General features: G+C 42.0%; 1 protein-coding gene across 5 annotated transcripts in view; it reads right to left on the bottom strand.

Moving 5' to 3' along the window:
• The window catches only part of DNAH8 (dynein axonemal heavy chain 8), a 334,161-nt gene that overhangs the window by 82,218 nt on the left and 234,563 nt on the right, over positions 1-17,380 (bottom strand). For 4 of the 5 annotated variants that reach the window (XM_045498067.1, XM_045498069.1, XM_045498071.1 and 1 more), the window contains 6 exons: positions 16,186-16,341; positions 14,154-14,336; positions 10,231-10,336; positions 8,217-8,469; positions 7,906-8,096; positions 1,184-1,305 (listed from right to left, as the gene is read on the bottom strand). In XM_045498067.1, coding sequence (XP_045354023.1) covers positions 1,184-1,305; positions 7,906-8,096; positions 8,217-8,469; positions 10,231-10,336; positions 14,154-14,336; positions 16,186-16,341 — 1,011 coding nt within the window. The remainder of the gene's footprint in view (positions 1-1,183; positions 1,306-7,905; positions 8,097-8,216; positions 8,470-10,230; positions 10,337-14,153; positions 14,337-16,185; positions 16,342-17,380) is intronic. The other variant, XM_045498070.1, reaches the window with a different exon arrangement.

Here is a 17,380-nt window from a genome sequence, read left to right as displayed (position 1 = left end):
TCACAGGTGGACCCAGCCATGGCTGAATAGGTAAAGAGTCTCCGTAATGTTTCAGAAATGCCACTAAACAGACACACCTAGTGTATGCTGGGCAGGGTGTGTGTGTGTGTGTGTTTGTGTGTAGAGGGGAGGGAATCAGTGATGACACCATGAGGTCTCTACTAACTTGCATTCCACCCATCACCCCAGTTGTCTATCACCAGCACCCCCCAAAAAGATGATTTTCAGCATCTGCCATTGGGAAACCACAGGCCTTGCATCAGTGATAGGTGGTTATGACCAGCAGACCCCAGAAATAAACACTGATCTTTATGCTGAGTTGCACAGCTATTCTCCAGTGAGAACTGAATTCGACAACTAATCCACAGTAACAAATTTACATTTTCAAATAAGAAAAGCAACAGGTGAGGGGTGCCTGGGTGGCTCAGTCGGTTAAGCATCCAAATTCGGCTCAGGTCATGATCTCACAGTTCATGGGTTTGAGCCCTGCATAGGGCTCTGTGTTGACAGCTTGGAGCCTGGAGCCTGCTTTGGATGCTGTGTCTCCCTCTCTCTCTGCCCCTCCCCCGTTCATGCTCTGTCTCTCTCTGTCCCAAAAAAAAAAAAAAAAAATGTTGGAAAGAAAAGAAAAGAAAAGAAGAGAAGAGAAGAGAAAAGAAAAGAAAAGAAAAGAAAAGAAAAGAAAAGAAAAGAAAAGAAAAGAAAAGTAAAGCAACAGGTGAATCAGGACATGTTCAACATATTCACCATTTCCTTCACCATTTTATATTTTCACCGTGAAAATGATGATTTTTTTTTAAAAAAGGTCCCATACCTCTTAATGTGCCTCAAATTCAAATGTGTACAATTTATTTAATCAGAAGCAGCAGTAAAAATGTAAAAACATCAACAGTCTACAGTAAAGGGACCACCCACCTGTTCGGATTGTAACAACTTGAGTTAAACAGGCTTATGAATGACCCATGCCCATCACACGGGAAGAAAAGGCAGTCACCTTCCCCTGTGACAAGGCTCCCTCTGATATTCCCCCTCCAAAATCTGCCCCAGAGAGCTTGGTGCTTTAATGCTACACTACTGCAGATAGCCCCTTGGGTGAAGGAATTGTCGCCAGGAGGCCCCAATTAAAATGGCCCCGGGTACGTTTGGGTTTACAGATGTGCACTTTCATCCAGCCCTCTGTTACCTGGTTCATAATCTCTGCAAACTGTGGAAGTTTGCTCAGCTCCACAAGATTCAGCCAGGTCATATCAAGGATCCAGCGGAACGGCTTGGGAGGGCAGGCTTTCAGATCCAGAGCTGCTCCCCCTGGGGAAGGGCATCCGTAGAAATCAGGTCAGCCTGTGCTTCATTTTTAGACACTTATATTCCAAATAACAGACACGAGACAACCGTATTACAGAGAAAATGGGAAAATGGGAAAATAATCAAGACAGAAAATGTGGCTATCTTTTTGGAGTACATTTCCTCCATGTCTTAGTGTTTTCTTTTCTGATTTAAACCATCTTACAAAACACAGATGGCAACTTCTTGTCATTTCTCCCTGCACAGAATTTTTCTCAGGTGGTTGCAGTTGTTGGGGGTTTTATCGTGGTTTTTTTTTTTTTTAACAATCAATTTAATGACATTTACAATTTTGACTAGCTTGATCTTTTTTTTTTTAATTTTTTTAAATGTTTATTTCTTTTTGACAGAGAGAGAGACAGAGCATGAGTGGGGGAGGGGCAGAGAGAGAGGGAAGCACAGAATCCAAAGCAGGCTCCAGGCTCTGAGCTGTCAGCACAGAGCCTGACGCAGGGCTCGAACTCACAGACCGCGAGATCATGACCTGAGCCGAAGTCGGACACTCAAACCGACTGAGTCACCAAGGCGCCCCTAGCTTGATCTTTTCATGTGTGGTTTCAAAAGAAACTTCTTAGTCCTCACTCCTCCAGAAGTTTGATACTCAATGTTATTTTTTTACCAGGTCAAAAAGATGGATAGATGGAGGGCAGGAGGGATGTAAGACTTCTGTGGGTTTTTAAAGGAGTAACTCATGTTCAGATCATTTATTCATTCATTTATGCAACAAATATTTGCTGAACATCCTTTATGTATCAGTATATGCCAGGCGCTGGGGATAAAGCAGAGAAAACCACACAAGACCCCTGCTTTTTAGCAGTCTGGTGGAGAGAATGAATTACACCATTGGATCCTGTTTTGAAGCCAATCACAAATCAAAAGAGCATCCTCAATGTGACAATCTTCCACCAAGACACATAATTATATTTACAATTTCAAAAAAAGTCCTCAACTGCATGTCTCTAGTAACATTTTATCATAATAACGCCAGCTATGCTGTTTAATTTGGATGTATGCAAAACAGTGATTCTGAACTTTTAAATCCTATTATCCTTCAGAAGAACTCATCAAATGCCTTCCACTTCCCCTATGACCTCTGCGCAAAAGAGGGGGTAGAGGGGACAGTGGTGGTGGTGGGGGGGGGGCATCTGCTCTCCCACTAGCACCTTCCTGAGAAGATGAATGAGCTGAAGTATTCTGCTCCTATAAATCCCTTTGCCCCGCTCTGGGTCAGCAGCTCTGAGCTCCAAAACGCCATTAGAATGGGTAAACCTTCCTCTGCCACCTGGGGAAAGAGAAAGCCGTCCTCTAGCACCATTTCTGCTAGTACTGAGTTTACTGCAGGAGAAGCAACTGTTAGAGAGCATCACCTGCAGACTCAAGGGACTCTGCTTCTCTATCTTAGAGACCAACACATTTTCTTCTTGGTTCTTTCCAAAAAAAAGTTTTCAAAGACATCAGGAGAAGACATTTAGGCCACAACGAGTCTTTTCAAACATCTTGGCGTACCTCCCCTAACCCACAACAATCACAGCCCATCCTGCTCCCCAAGATATCCTGGCTCTCTGTGCCACTTGCTAGCTGCATAAACACAGAGACAAAGAACTCAATTTCTCTCCGATCCCCTCTTCTGTCAAATGGGTGTAATGATATAGAATCCACCAGATTGGTCGCTGTGAAGATTAAGTAAATTAATGTATGTAGAAAGCTTAGAAGAGTCTTGGCCCACAGTAAGAGCAATATTAGTTGTTAACATAGTAAACATTAATTCTCTGTTTTGGAAGGCTTGGAAGGCTCGGGTCCAATCCAACGTGGAAGACAAGAGCAGAGACTCCCGAAGGTGTCTTTGTGTCCGTGGTTTATGACAAAAGAAAGAAGGGATCTTTCTAAAATAACCAGGCGGGGAAAATAGTTATATCAATTACTCTGTAACAAAGGATTGTCCCTGGCATCTATTTCATTTTTCAAAGTACTCTGACATTCTCAGTTGAAGAAGAAAGTCAAAGGCACCTCTCAAATACTGCAGAAAACAAGTAGGAATTGACACAAAGGGACAGTCATTCCTGGGGAATCAAATATTTCTGCTACAATAAATAAGTCTTCTTTCCCTCTTAAGTATGGAGTTAAAAATTATATATATATATATATATATATATACGTATATATATATATATACATACATATATATAAGATCTAAGGGCTCTATTTGTTAACTCTGTAAAGAATATTGAAAACAAAATCATATATCATTTTTATGAAAATAATTTGGTTAAAATGTAAGACAGCTCAAAAATGATACAAACTTTATAATAAACCAATTTTGTCTTAAAAAAAAAAAACTCTTTTACTGCTGAGCTGATTGTACTTCTGTCAACCAAACTGTCATACAATCCAAATTAATCTTTTTAAAGCACTGCTCTGCTCATGCTACTTTCCTGCTCGTAAAACATTCGAAAGCTCCCTATTGCCAACTAAGTTAAATCTGAACTCTTCTCACCGGCTCTCCTGGCCCTGTGCAATCAGGCTCTCCCTGACTCTCCAGTTTTATGAAATGGGGTCGTAGATGTGCTCTCACCACAGCCCAGATGTGCAGCCTTTTTAAATTTTTTAGTCACCACTCTAACCCTCCTCACAAATCCCCTCCTCACTGTGTCTTTCAGTCTCCTCTGATTTACACCCTTTCTGCGAAAGATCCAGTCTCCTTCATAGCTCTGGTTTGGCTGGCTGGGTGAGGGGAGAGACTGGTGGGTTGGGATTGTATCTTGATGGGGAGGGTGCCTCAGATCCGCATGCTGCCCTCCATCTCTGTCACAGGCTGAGGTCCCTGCAGTGCATCCTCTGAGCTATGACAAATCCTGCCTGACCTATGGGGACATTGGGCTGCTATCCACAGAGACTGGTCCTTTGTGTCCAGTTACAAAGCTCACCTGCCCTGCAGCTTCTTGGCCTGAACCCCAGGCCTTTGCTGCACACCAGCCCTCTCAAGAGTCCATGCCCATCCATGCCCACGCTCCTGCTTGCCAAACATCAGGCGCATCCATCTAGCCACTCCCCTCCACCAAAGCTGCCATGCACCTGCGAAGTGGGATGTGGCTCTGGGCAGAATGCAGGGGTGTCTCCTGTCTGGATGTTTCTCGAGCACCCTTCTGTATCCACCCAAGGTTCTGCCTCAGGAGCCTGGGAAGAGGTAAGGATCTTGGCACCTGACTTCCTTCTGCCTCTGATTCCTTCATCCTTCCCACAACCCATTATGGCCCAACATGCCAGGTTTCCTTCTTCTGTCTAAATCCTATCTGTCTCCTTCTCAGGGGCCATATTGACAGATGGGATTGGGGAAGGAAAGCCAGCTCACCAACAAGAAAAGATCCAAAGTACACCTCCCTTCTCACGTGTATTCCACAGTTAGAAGGCCTTCCTGCATTTGGGGCCCATTTTGCTCCTGCTGCTGCCTGGATTCCTACATGCTTCAATGTCCCTCCTCCCCATGGCCCAGTGTCCCAGACATTGAGGATGTGGCCCCAAGTCCAAGTGAGAGAGCTTCAAGGTGACTGAAATGAGTCAGAAGAAGCTTCTAGGTTTGGTAAATTTAGGTTCACTTTATTTAAACGTCCCAGAGACCTCAAACCTGTATGCCTGGACCCTCTGTACCGCCTGCCCCACCTCTCCTGGGTGGTACTTATCACTTCCCCTTGGGGCCCCTCAGCCTCTTGCACATGGAGGTAGTGGGTGATGGTCTTTGAGCTCACATAGCTGGTCAGTGGCAAAGCCCGGCTCATTTCTCTGCTTCTTGGTCCAGCCCCCACCTTACTGTACCACGCTACCTTATACCTACACTTTAAGACATCAACTTCTCCAGGTGCATTAGACCTGAGAAAAATACGAACCCAGTGACATATTTCAGCTTCCTTTGAACTGCAGGAAATAAAAATTCAAGGAAGAAATTTCAGAGAGTCTGCGAAATTGTTTGCAAGGTTTCTACAACCATCATCTAACCTGACTCTGAGGAAGAAATTAACTAAAGTAGGGAAAGAACATGATGGAGTAATAAGAAGTAATCATTTACCGCCTGTTTGTTACAAATAGGATGTTGAGGATAGAAGCGTGTCGCATCCTACCACCTCGTAGTATGAATTTAGAAATAGTCGACGTGTTTTGTTTTGTTTTGTTTTGTTTTGTTTTGTTTTGTTTTTCCTACACGATCACTTTCGTTCCCATGGCTTTGTCTGTTATTTCTATGCCTATCTTAACAACTGTCTGACTTCTTCTAAACTGTCTGGCCTATCCTTTCTGTCTGCTGGATATTGCAAATTCAACATGTGTGTGTAGTCACCAGAGCTGTGCAAAAACACTCAGCTTCCCCTTCCTCCACCACGCACACAGGGGAAGGGCACGTCCCTGCTCTCTTTGAAGTTAGTTGCGGCTGTGTGTCTTGCTTTGGCTAATGAAAGATGAGCCTTTAAGTGACATGTGTCACTTGTGGAGTAACTTTTAAAAGCCAGCACACAATTTGTCTTATCCCGCTCCTCTGCCATAGTAATTATAGAAGCAATTCCTGGGTGACCATGACAGGCATGTTGGAAAGAAAACAAATGAGAATATATCTTTGTTGTGTCAAGCCACGGAAAGTTTGGGTTTGGGATTGTTTTTATGTCCACAAAACCTGGCCTATTCTGAAAGAAACTAGGTCCCCAAATCACATTCATTACTCTTCCACTCTGACACCTCTCAAACTAACCCCTCTTTCAATCAACCAGACCAAATCTTTACATAGACCAGAAATCTTAGACTCATTTCTGACCCCTCTCTTGGCTCTTACATCTGGCCCATTGCCATTTTACTTCCACGATCTCTCATGTGTGCTTCTGCCTTTATATTCCCATTGTCTTGGGGTGCCTGGGTGGCTCAGTCGGTTAAGCATCCTACTTCCGCTCAGGTCATGATCTCGCAGTTCGTGAGTTCTAGCCCCGACTCGGGCTCTGTGCTGACAGCTCAGAGCCTGGAGCCTGCTTCAGATTCTGTGTCTCCCTCTCTCTCTACCCCTCCCCCACTCACACTCTGTCTCTAAACAAACAAACAAACAAACAAACAAACAAACAAACATTATATTCCCATTGTCTTTACCCTGGGCTGACCATGTAGTACCTGTGGCTGGGAAGAGTATAATAAACTCCCTTGAACCTCTTTTCTCTAACCCCATACATGTCTCCTGGAGTCATCTTCTTAAAAGATGGTAAGAGGTTCCTGAGGGACCACATCACCACCTTACACAACTCCTTGTTTCTCACCAGATCAAGAAAATCCTTCCTCTAGCAATCAAGGCTCACCATTTACACGCCCCACTCATCCATTCCTTTTCTTGTGCTGCTCTGTTTCAGCGTGGAATGGATCTTTCACTTCTACCTATCCTTCAGAGTCCTTTTTAAATGCCACTTTCTTCTTTTTGTGGGGAGAAGGGCAGACAGAAAATGATTTATTAAACTTTATACAAAGAGAAAAGAACCATAAGAAATAGAATGGTACATTTTTTCCCATGTATCAACTAATCTGAAAAATTCATGGCTTAACCTGCAACAGTATATTTTCCAAAGAGTTCTTACTGACCTCACCAACCATATGTCTCTCCTTTCTTTTAGACCTAACACTTTGTTTTTAGCTCTCTCTTTTTTTTCAGAGTTTATTTTTATTTATTTTGAGAGAGAGAGAGAGAGAGAGAGCAAGCAGTGGAGGAGCAGAGAGAGAGGGAGATAGAATCCCAAGCAGGCTCTGCTCTATCAGCACACAGCCTGAGGTGGGGCCCAAACTCACGAACCATGAGATCATGCCCCGAGCCGAAGTCAAGAGTCAGATGCTTAACTGATTGAGCCACTCAGGTGTCCCTTAGCTTTCTTCTAACATTTAGGTTATTCTGCCTTGTTTGGCAAAAAAAAAAAAAAAAAAAATTAATTATGTATATTCCCCTTATGAGACAGTTATTTCTTTTGAAGCAATGTCTGGTTTATCCTTCTATCCCAACACTAGCATGGTGGATTTGCATAGGATATGCTCAATAAACACTTGTTTAACTGAATTGAATGAAAATAGCATTCTTTTATCTTCTTAATGATACTTTTAACATGGAGATAGGCGACAAATAGGATTAACTTCCAATATGAAGTGCAAGTGTGCCTTTTTCACAATCTTAGAAATCACTATGTCCCTTGCTCAAGTAATTGGTCTCTTGCAATAGAAAGTTCAACACCTGCCTTACTTTTTCTTCCCTTTGGCATTTGGGTTTCCTAATCACGAGCAGCAAGGATCAAACTTAAGGTAATTATATAACAAACAACAACAACAACAACAACAACAACAAAAATCACAGAGTTCACACACACCTGAAATAAATCATCTTGAGCAACCAGAGCAAAATGAATGGAAATCAGAAAAGACAAAAGAGGTGTCAATAAAGAACTTCGCTTTCACGGGAACGTAATATCCCCACTGTGCTATAAAAATGGGTCTACAGCACATCAAAGAGCGTAGCAGAAGCAGTCTCCTCTACATACCGCATCCATATTCCAAGCCCTTCACCTTTAATGAGAGCCTGAAACTCTCTGTGCTTCACTGTTCCTCTCTGAAGATCGATCTTCAAGGTCATCAGGAGTACAAAGAGGAATTTGTGGTTTTCGTACAGGCCTCTGACAGAGTATGTAAAAACCTCGTACGTCAGATACTCAATGATATTCGTAATCCTCTTTTGAGGTAGTGGAGACTTCTCAGATCTGCAATGCATTTGAAAAGTCAAAGAAGTAAAAAGCCACTCCTAAGACAGTAGGAACACAAACAGAAATTTTAAGTGACCCTGCGTGGGGGAAGGGAGGGAATTTTAAGTTACTCCCCACCTGGCCATGGACTGGTCAAATAACTTCAAGAACTGGGCCAGCGAGGTCTGGTACATGATGTTGACCATGCTCATCTCTGTGATGAGAAAGTAGAGGATGCTCCCACGGGTGGCTGCAGGCCGGAACTCCTCCTGAGCCGTGTTAATTTTGATCTCCGTTTCTGCGGCCACGTGCAGCTTTTCACTTACTTCAGATGCTGTCTGCTTGGTGGTTCGGAGGACACCGATGAGAGATTCGTCGTCTACCAAGGAACCTAAAAGCCAAACAGGGAAGGTAGAAGGCAAGATGGGGGAAGTCACAAAGGAGACGCGTCACTTCCGAAATCGCCCTGTCCATTTCCAAGTCTCCGTCTTCAAAGCCCACAAGGGAGAAGGGCAGATGTTAACACACCAAAAGGCTTCCAGCCCAACTGTCCTCTGATGCCTAAATCCGTCTAACCATTCCTGGGGACGGGTTGTCCCCCATGCTGCCTGAACACCCGCAAAAGGTGATTCACAAGGCAGCCCCCATGACTGGCCTGCGAGTGTCTGAAGACCAAAATCAGGCTCCATGTACCCCCAGCGGTTTCAGCCGTGCCTTATGTGACACAGCTTTCCCCTCCATTATCACCTCCATGGTCCCCCTCAAAGTGTCATGAGCTCGTCCACCCAGTTTGAGTTATGGTGGGAGCCCATCCCATGTTCCACGCCAGCTTGCAGTGGAATGGTACCCTCTTTAGTCCAGCTTTAGTAGATCAGTCCTTGCCGCTGAGAACTCTGGTCTCTCCATGTCTCTGACAAGAGGAAACTGGGGGATAGTGGAAGTGTCCCGCCAGGAACAAAAATCCTCATTTTATTTTTAGTTTCACCTTTCATGATCATTTTGAATAGAAACACCCATGTCTCTGTGACAATAAATCCAACTTTAAGATACGGAAAGATACTTGGGACATGCTGAGCTAAAAGGTCACGATATCTGCAAATAGCGTGCTCTGGCCTGACCCTAGACCTCTGGATGGCAGGTGAATGCTTCAGGAAGGTGTGAGTTACTCCGATGGGCATTCTGGGTCTACCACGAAAGTCCAAATTGCAATCAACCTCGCAGGGATGACACCTTGATCCAGCACACACTTGGCTGGAGCCGGGCAAGAGCCCTCTGCTCTCCCTGCTGATATTAGAACGCCCAGGGGTAGCCACATGGCTGGGAGAAGTCACTGAACCAGAGGACAGAGAAGTTCACGAACACAAGCAGTGCAATCAAGGCAGATAGAAGGTCTTTTCCATGAGGTCCCTGTAAAGGTAGTGCTGGAGACCGTTGCAGGAATGATATATCACGTACTTCTGGAGGTTAAGATTTTTGTTTAACTCCAAGGATTAAAGTGCTGCTGGGAAGCACTCATTATGAGGCTGTAATCAATAGCAGGATTTAGGCTACTGTAACTTACCTACTGCAGAACAATATGGTGTTTGCTGACTTTATTGTCTTGGGATAGGATATTTTTATTTATTGAGAGAGACTACATCCCCAAATCAGACTGCCCCAGGGAGAACCCATCCCTGACTTCTAAGTAGATGGTCAAGGCAACTTGAGAGTGAGCTTGGGCCTTGGGTGCCCAAGTGCCTCTGACACAGATTACACACCTCATAACCCGCTGTGGTAACTGCATTTCAATGCCAAATGAAAGAGTCGATCTTAAAAAAAAACATCAGATTGAGCACATTAGTTTCCTTTGGGCAAGCAAATTAGCCTATTATGAGTTACCTAGCTCTATTGGGAGCCCTTATGTTTCTCAGGAGAGAGCAATTATATCAAGAAAACTGTGTTATTCTCAAATGCTCAGACTCTGTTTGCAAATTCAAAAATCAGATTCTCTGAGGTCCCTCTTCAAATGTCTAGATGGAAATTGCCTCACTTGTGTTTGCCTTGGTAACTCAACTGTTTCCTAACATCTACAATCACGAGGGTCCTGAAAAGAGGGCACCCAGAAATCCTTGTTCAGAACCCACTGTTTGGTGACTTGTTAATAAATCAGTACCTTTTGTGGTGCTTAATTTGTAGAGAAGGTTGTCTTCCAGTTCCTTCATCTTCCGCTTGTTGAAAGTCACATCCTCCAAAAGTTTAACCCTCTCAGACTCTAATTCCTGTTATCAAGAGACACGAAACAATAGCAGAACTGTGATCACCAGGCATGGTGGCAGATCCCATTTACTAGTGCTTCTGGTCAATTTTAAAAAGTTTAAACCAAAGTGCCTCTGGAATGACAGAAGAAATTACCGTCACTAGTCAAATCTATCCATCTGTACTTTTGTATCTCTGGACACTTAAAAACATTATGCCCACTAGGGGCGCCTGGGCGGCTCAGTCAATTAAGCGTGCGACTTCAGCTCAGGTCATGATCTCAGGGTTTGTGGGTTCAAGCCCTGCATCGGGCTCTGTGCTCACAGCTCAGAGCCTGGAGCCTGCTTCAGATTCTGTCTCCTTCTCTCTCTGCCCCTGTCCCATTCACACTCTGTCTCTATCTCTCAAACATAAATAAAATTTTTTTAATTAAAAAAAAATGATGACCACTAGCATTAAGCTTCCATAGCATGCATGAGATGCCCCTGCTAAAATAATTTTGTCTGACTATGCCCTCTCTTTTCCTGGATCTAGGTTTATTTAAATTAGAGTGTCCCATTTTCTTGGCCCTGTTCCCACACAGTCTCTGTGTGAAATGCTAACTTTATTGGCAAGCAGAAGCGGTAGAAGCAGAGACATAATATTAAGAAACCAAGAGGCCACCCAAGCTGAATGTGAGCTCTTGGTTTGGGATCTGCCTATGGGAACACCAGGCAGTTTGTTTGGTTTGACACAGCCAGTTGCCAATACAAATCCATTTTCCATTGTTTGACATCTCTTTCTACCAGACGGGCCAAACTGGGTGTTTGGAAGGCATATTTTTTTTCAACAAAAATAATGTATTTTTCAAGTTATATTTGGAAAAAACTTCAAATTTTCAGAAAAGTTACAACACTGATATAATAAACTCTCACATATGCTTTGCCTAGATTCACCAGATAACATTTTGCTTCATCATACTCTCCCATTCTCCCTCCCTCTCTCTCTCTCTCTCTCTCTCTATATATATATATAATATATGTATAATATACATATATTATATATGTATTTATGTATAATATACATATATATAATACTTACCACCATTATTATTATTGGTGAAACATTTGCTGATGTCATGATCCTTTACCCCTAAGAAAACTTTAGCAAACATCCTAAGAACCAGGATATCCTGTTGCACAAGCATAGTGCAATTTTCAAACTCAGGAAATTTAACATGGATTTAGTACTCTTGGTTCAACGTAAAGTGAATTGAAATTGCCTCCGTAGCATTTTTTATAGCACTTTTCTTTCCTGACCTTAAATAGAATCATGCACTGTACTTAGAATTATGTTAAAAGAAAGTGCTTTTAAGGTACATATTTGAGAAAATTTCTTGAAAAACCACTTCAGAAATTCTACCACTTTCAGAAAGTCTTCTTAAACCAATTTGTCCATCAGAAGCCACCGCACCAGGTTTGTCTTTACACGGGCCATGGCTTGCGGCATAATCTGTGTGTAGATTAGGTCCCTCTAATGAGATCCTGTGCGTCTAGAGGGCAGGAGCTGATCTGCTTCACCTTTGTATTCCTTAGAGCCCTTGCCCTGAGGTTTTGCAGAGAAAGGACCTGGCATGATAAATATGTGTGAAATTGAAGTGTGCTAAATTTCGTTCAACAACTTTGTTTTATATCTGGGGAAACTGAGGACTCAGAAATATTAACTCCAAATAACATCCCATTATCATTCTCATGGTTAGTTACTGGCAAAGACAGGTCTGATACCCTTGTCCTCCAACTCCAGCACAGGTTGTATTATTGTCATTTTACTATTGATGGGGTGGCAATGAAGGTCATGGCTGCATTTGCATGGGAATGCCTAATGCATTGTTTCCATTACAATGGTCACCTCTGGGTGGCAGTATAGGAGTCTGTGGACAAAATGAAATCACGTTGGAAAAGCAAGAATCACGGGACGGTAGACACTTGTGGGTTTTACAGCATGACCTGTAAAGCTTATCTAGGAGGGCTGGCAGGGTGGAAAGCCCATGTGCTTTTATGGGTTAAGACCCTATTCTCTGTGGTCTCTGTCCCTCCATAAAATGAGGGTGTAAGAGCAACATAGCTAAGAGGGTTAAACATCACGGTCAGGATGTCTTCCTGCAGAGTAAGTGTGTGTGTGTGTGTGTGTGTGTGTGTGTGTGTGTCCAGCAAGATTGAAGTAAGCACCTTAATGTATCCCTTGAAGGGGAAGCTGAAGCCTAGAAGATCAGGTGTGGGGCCCTCTGGGGACAGAGTGTAGCCTACTTTAAACAGGGAGTGGCCTGCCTTACAGAAATTCGTGCAGCCTGCATGGGACACCGGACCAGTGAGGAATCATCTCAGAACAGATAAACAGCACCAGTTAAACCATGAAGGAAGGCACCATGTGGCCCTAAGAGGTGAGGAGGCAATGAGGCCCATGCTCTCTCTGCCTGGCTGTGGAAGTGCCATGACTCCCTTTCTGGACTGCAGAAACCCCAGACTCTTTGTTGGAAGACCCAACAGCTACCGAGAATGGAAGGTGGGACTGTACCCCCTTCCCTCCACCAGACTGGGAGGGCCGGCCCCAAGGTAACCATCTCTGTTAATCAGGTAGGGTTTCACTTCTCCTTTTACTGAGTCTCTCTATTTCTTTTTTTTTTTTTTTTTTAATGTTTATTTATTTTTGAGCACACGGGCACACGCGCTCATGAGAGACAGAGAGAGAGAGAGAGACAGAGACAGACAGAGTATGAGCAGGGAGGAGCAGAGAGAGAGGGAGACACAGAATCCAAAGCAGGCTCCAGGCTCTGAGCTGTTAGCACAGAGCCCGACGCGGGGCTCGAACTCACGGACCGTGAGATCATGACCTGAGCCGAAGTCGGACGCCACCCAGGCGCCCGTGAGTCTGTTTCTCTGGTGTGAGTATCATTTCTCTTTCCCTCTTCCAATGTCTTTCCTGTGTCCGTGGCACCTGTTCCTATTTCTTGTCTTTCCCTTTTCCTTGCCAAGTCTGCTGCTGCCAATCTTTTTCTCACCCTCCCATTTTAAGCCTCTCCGGTCTTATTATTGCTAAACTTGCCCTTTCCTTGAACCCTCAATACTCAAGTTAATTCTATGTAAGCAAATATAATCTTTCTCAGATTTTATGCAAATATATTTTCTATATGCAAATACGTATAATTACATTTTATGCAAGCATATTTTATGCATAACATTAAATGTTTCCTGAGATTTATCTTAAAAATTAGTTTAATCTTGTATCAGTCTCTTAAAGTCTTCAAGTTTTAAGTTGTTCTTTGTTTTATTGGAACCCTCAATCACACTTAATTTCTCTGCTTTCATGCAAATTTTATTCAATTAAAATGAAAGTTAGGTTCTCTGTATCATTAGAGTACCAGACTGTAGTAGTTGAAACTTCTACAGTGGCAATATACGCATTCAGAGCAATTTCTTTTTCTCCAGGATCACTATTTTATTGAATTTTTCTGGTACACCAAAGATCACCCATCCAGGGGACTATAGACATGAAGCCAACATACCCCAAGGTTGAAAGACAAAAACAGAAAGAGCAGTGTGAGGGTGTGTGTGTGTGTGTGCACGCGCACACGTGTGTATGTGTGTGTACGCGCACACACGCATGTTTGGGGTTGGAAGACAGGTGAATTCGGTACATGATTTCTTGGAAAGACTTGAGACAGCTAAACAAATATTTATGTTAACGAAGGTAAATACAGTTTGCTTAATTTTTTCTTTCTCATATACTTAACAATTTCAGAATACATTTTAAGCTTTTATTATAATTTATGAGAAGTAGTCCTCTACCTTGAGAAATTATTACCTGTTTCTCAGTTAAAATCACTCTCCTCAGTAACTGATTTTCAAGGCCTTTCATGGTGACAGTAAAATCAATGACTGATGTTTTAGCATTGATCTCAGGGGTGAAGGCAGGGTTTGGTAACTTTGTAGTAATATAAAGTTTAAATGTATCCATGATATCGCATTCCTTATCACCGACTTTCACCTATATCAATTCAAATACACAATCAAAAAACAGCTTAAAGGACAGGGAAAGGAATTTGGGTATAAATTGGAAAGAATTTATCAGAGGTCAGCGCTGGGAAATTTGGATGAATTGCAAAGGAAAAAGTTGTAAAACTTTAATTGCTGATCTTAAATAATTAAATAATGTAGATTTGTGGTCCTGCCGGAAGATGCTGTTAGCCGTGACACCAAGCAAAGTAAATGAAACATTTATCCCAAACGAATGTTGCATAAGGGAAAACTCAGACACATCCCAGATTTGCCCGTTTTCTCCCACTTAAGGAAATTGTTTCCTACTGAGGAAATCTGTGGTGTTTAGAGGAAGTGTTATCCCTCTTTGCATTTCACAGTCCTCAAAGAAGCATACTTGACAACCGAAAAGATTAAAGAAATTTTCAAAGGAAAAAAATGCCAACATTTTATCCAGAGATATAACATTTATCTTAGACACTACAATTTGCAGTACATTTAAAAACACCTGGTTTCGCTATCTAAAAGTGAGGTGGAAATGATACCATTTGTAAAGGACTTAAATTTTTAATTAATCTTGATTCTACCTGTGGTTGGAAATCACATCAATAAGGCACTCCCACAGTTTCAAGCCCCATGCCTTCACACCACAGATAAGGATCTGTTCTTTTGAAAGACCTTCAGGAAGACCTTCAGGAATAAAAATCCTACACCCTCCTTTGGCATGTTAAATAAGGCATATAAAAGAATTCACATTATGAAAAATATTTTCCTAAATAAAATTTTGTTTAATGAGAAAATCTGCATTCTTTACTTATTCACTGATATTCATGAAATTAAGTTGTCCAAAGTGAAAAATCTCAATCAGAAATGCTGTTATTCATCAAGAAATAAAACCAAAGAGGGGCGCCTGGGTGGCTCAGTCAGTTAAGCGGCCGACTTCAGCTCAGGTCATGATCTCTCGGTCCCTGAGTTCAAGCCCCACGTCGGGCTCTGTGCTGACAGCTCAGAGCCTGGAGCCTGTTTCATATCCTGTGTCTCTCTCTCTCTGACTCACCCCCCCCCCTTCATGCTCTGTCTCTCCCTGTCTCAAAAATAAATAAAACGTTAAAAAAAAATTAAATGTTAAAAAAAAAAAGAAATAAAACGAAAGAAGCCTAAAGGTAGAGAATGCCACAATTAAAAAAGAAACACTTCTGAAAATGATTCATGTCACCGACGATGGGAAACAGCAATCCAGAGCTTCTAGCAAAGTCTGTGAGTTTAAATTGAAAGTTAATAAAGAGAGAAATGAATAAAGAAATGTTCATAGACTGTATTAAAATGCCATTTTCTCCAGTGAGAACACGGAGGTTTTATTGTATAGATGAGTATATGGCTTATAAATCCAATTTTCTCAGAGCTGCTAACATACAAACATATATATATATATATATATATATATGTATATATGTATACACACACACATATATATACACACATATACATACACATATATACACACACTATATATATATATATATATATATATATATATATATATATATAGTGTGTGTGTGTGTGTGTAACACTAATATATTATTATAACCAGACAATGTCTGTCCTTAATATGTTATTTAGTGTCAGCTAAATGGCTACTCTAACCAAGATATTGCCCTTCCCTGTGTTTTTTCATATATTGTTAAAAAATAAGGGAAACACTAAATATGATTTTGGAAATAATTTTTTCCAGTGTATCCAATACTACCACCTCGAGGAAAGTGCCTTCGCTGCTATACTCAAAAAGATAAGTAGATGTCACCATTGTTCTTTTCTTCTTCTTCTTCTTCTTTTTTTTTTTTTCTTTCCCTGAAGCTCACCTTGAATGTGGTGCCTGATTTAATGAAATTCTTTTCTAATACATTATCCAAGGCTGGATCCAGCTCCTCACGAATATCCTCAATGAGAAGGGGTCGGCCCAAGGAAAGGCTGTCTTCCAAGTGTGTGCGGAAATATTTATGGTTCAGAGATGTTACCTAGAAATAGAGTTCATTACTACATAAATGTTACAAAGAATGTGCTTATTCCTAATGGAAACAAAGAGATTTGCTGGACAAGTGACTAAGAATTTTAAGGGCTATATAGGAAGACTTACTTAGGAAAAATAAAAGTAAGAACATTTAATTTTCAAAACTTGGTAGGCCATGACTTTCTGGAAGCCCTGGATGTGCAACTGAATCTCTCTGATCAAAACAGGAGTCAGGTGGCATTCCTTAAAGGGAATGTCACAGCTCTGCTCCTACAGATGGAAGAGAAGTAATCAAGGATTAAACCTGTCATGCTTACATAGTTAGTTACAATGTAACTAAGAGAAAGCAAAGTAACTTGCACATTTGTGCTATTCATTTATCTCCTCAGGACCACTCACAAGATGATCAAGTAACTAAAAAAATAAGCATAAGAGCATCAGAAATTATATACTGAGTCAAACCAAGGGTCCATCCATGTATTCTGTCTCTGACAGTGGCTCAATGGAAGAATATGATAGACACTTTCCATAAGATCAACTTAAAAGACTGTATGTTCACTTTTTACATTACATTTGTAAAAAATTAGAATTCTGAATGCCTGGTGGGGCCCCATTTCTAATTCAGTGTTTGTTGATTAGTTAAAATAGACACACTGGGCTGGTTGATCTTCGCATTAGCTAAGCGGCTTTGAACTCTTAACTTCTTTGATCCCTCCCCCTGCCTAAAAGTGAGGGTTCCACAAGGTTCAGTCCTTAAATCTCCACCTCCTTATTCTCTACCCACTGGATTCAGCTATTGCCTCTACGCCACTGTGAGTGCTGATCCTAAGATACAAGGAAGATACGCTGGGACAGCAGGTCATGAAGAGAGTGGAATTAAAAAATATTATATCTCGGGGTGCCTGGGTGGCTCAGTCGGTTAGGTGTCCAACTTTGGCTCAGGTCATGATCTCATAGTTCATGAGTTTGAGCCCCGTACTGGGCTCTGTGCTGACAGCTCAGAGCCTGGAGCCTGCTTCAGATTCTGTGTCTCCCTCTCTCTCTGC

This window comes from Leopardus geoffroyi, chromosome B2, assembly GCF_018350155.1.
Source record: "Leopardus geoffroyi isolate Oge1 chromosome B2, O.geoffroyi_Oge1_pat1.0, whole genome shotgun sequence".
Taxonomy (NCBI): domain Eukaryota; kingdom Metazoa; phylum Chordata; class Mammalia; order Carnivora; family Felidae; genus Leopardus; species Leopardus geoffroyi.
Note: the sequence above shows the minus strand (reverse complement) of the source record. Positions and strands in the feature narration are given on the sequence as shown.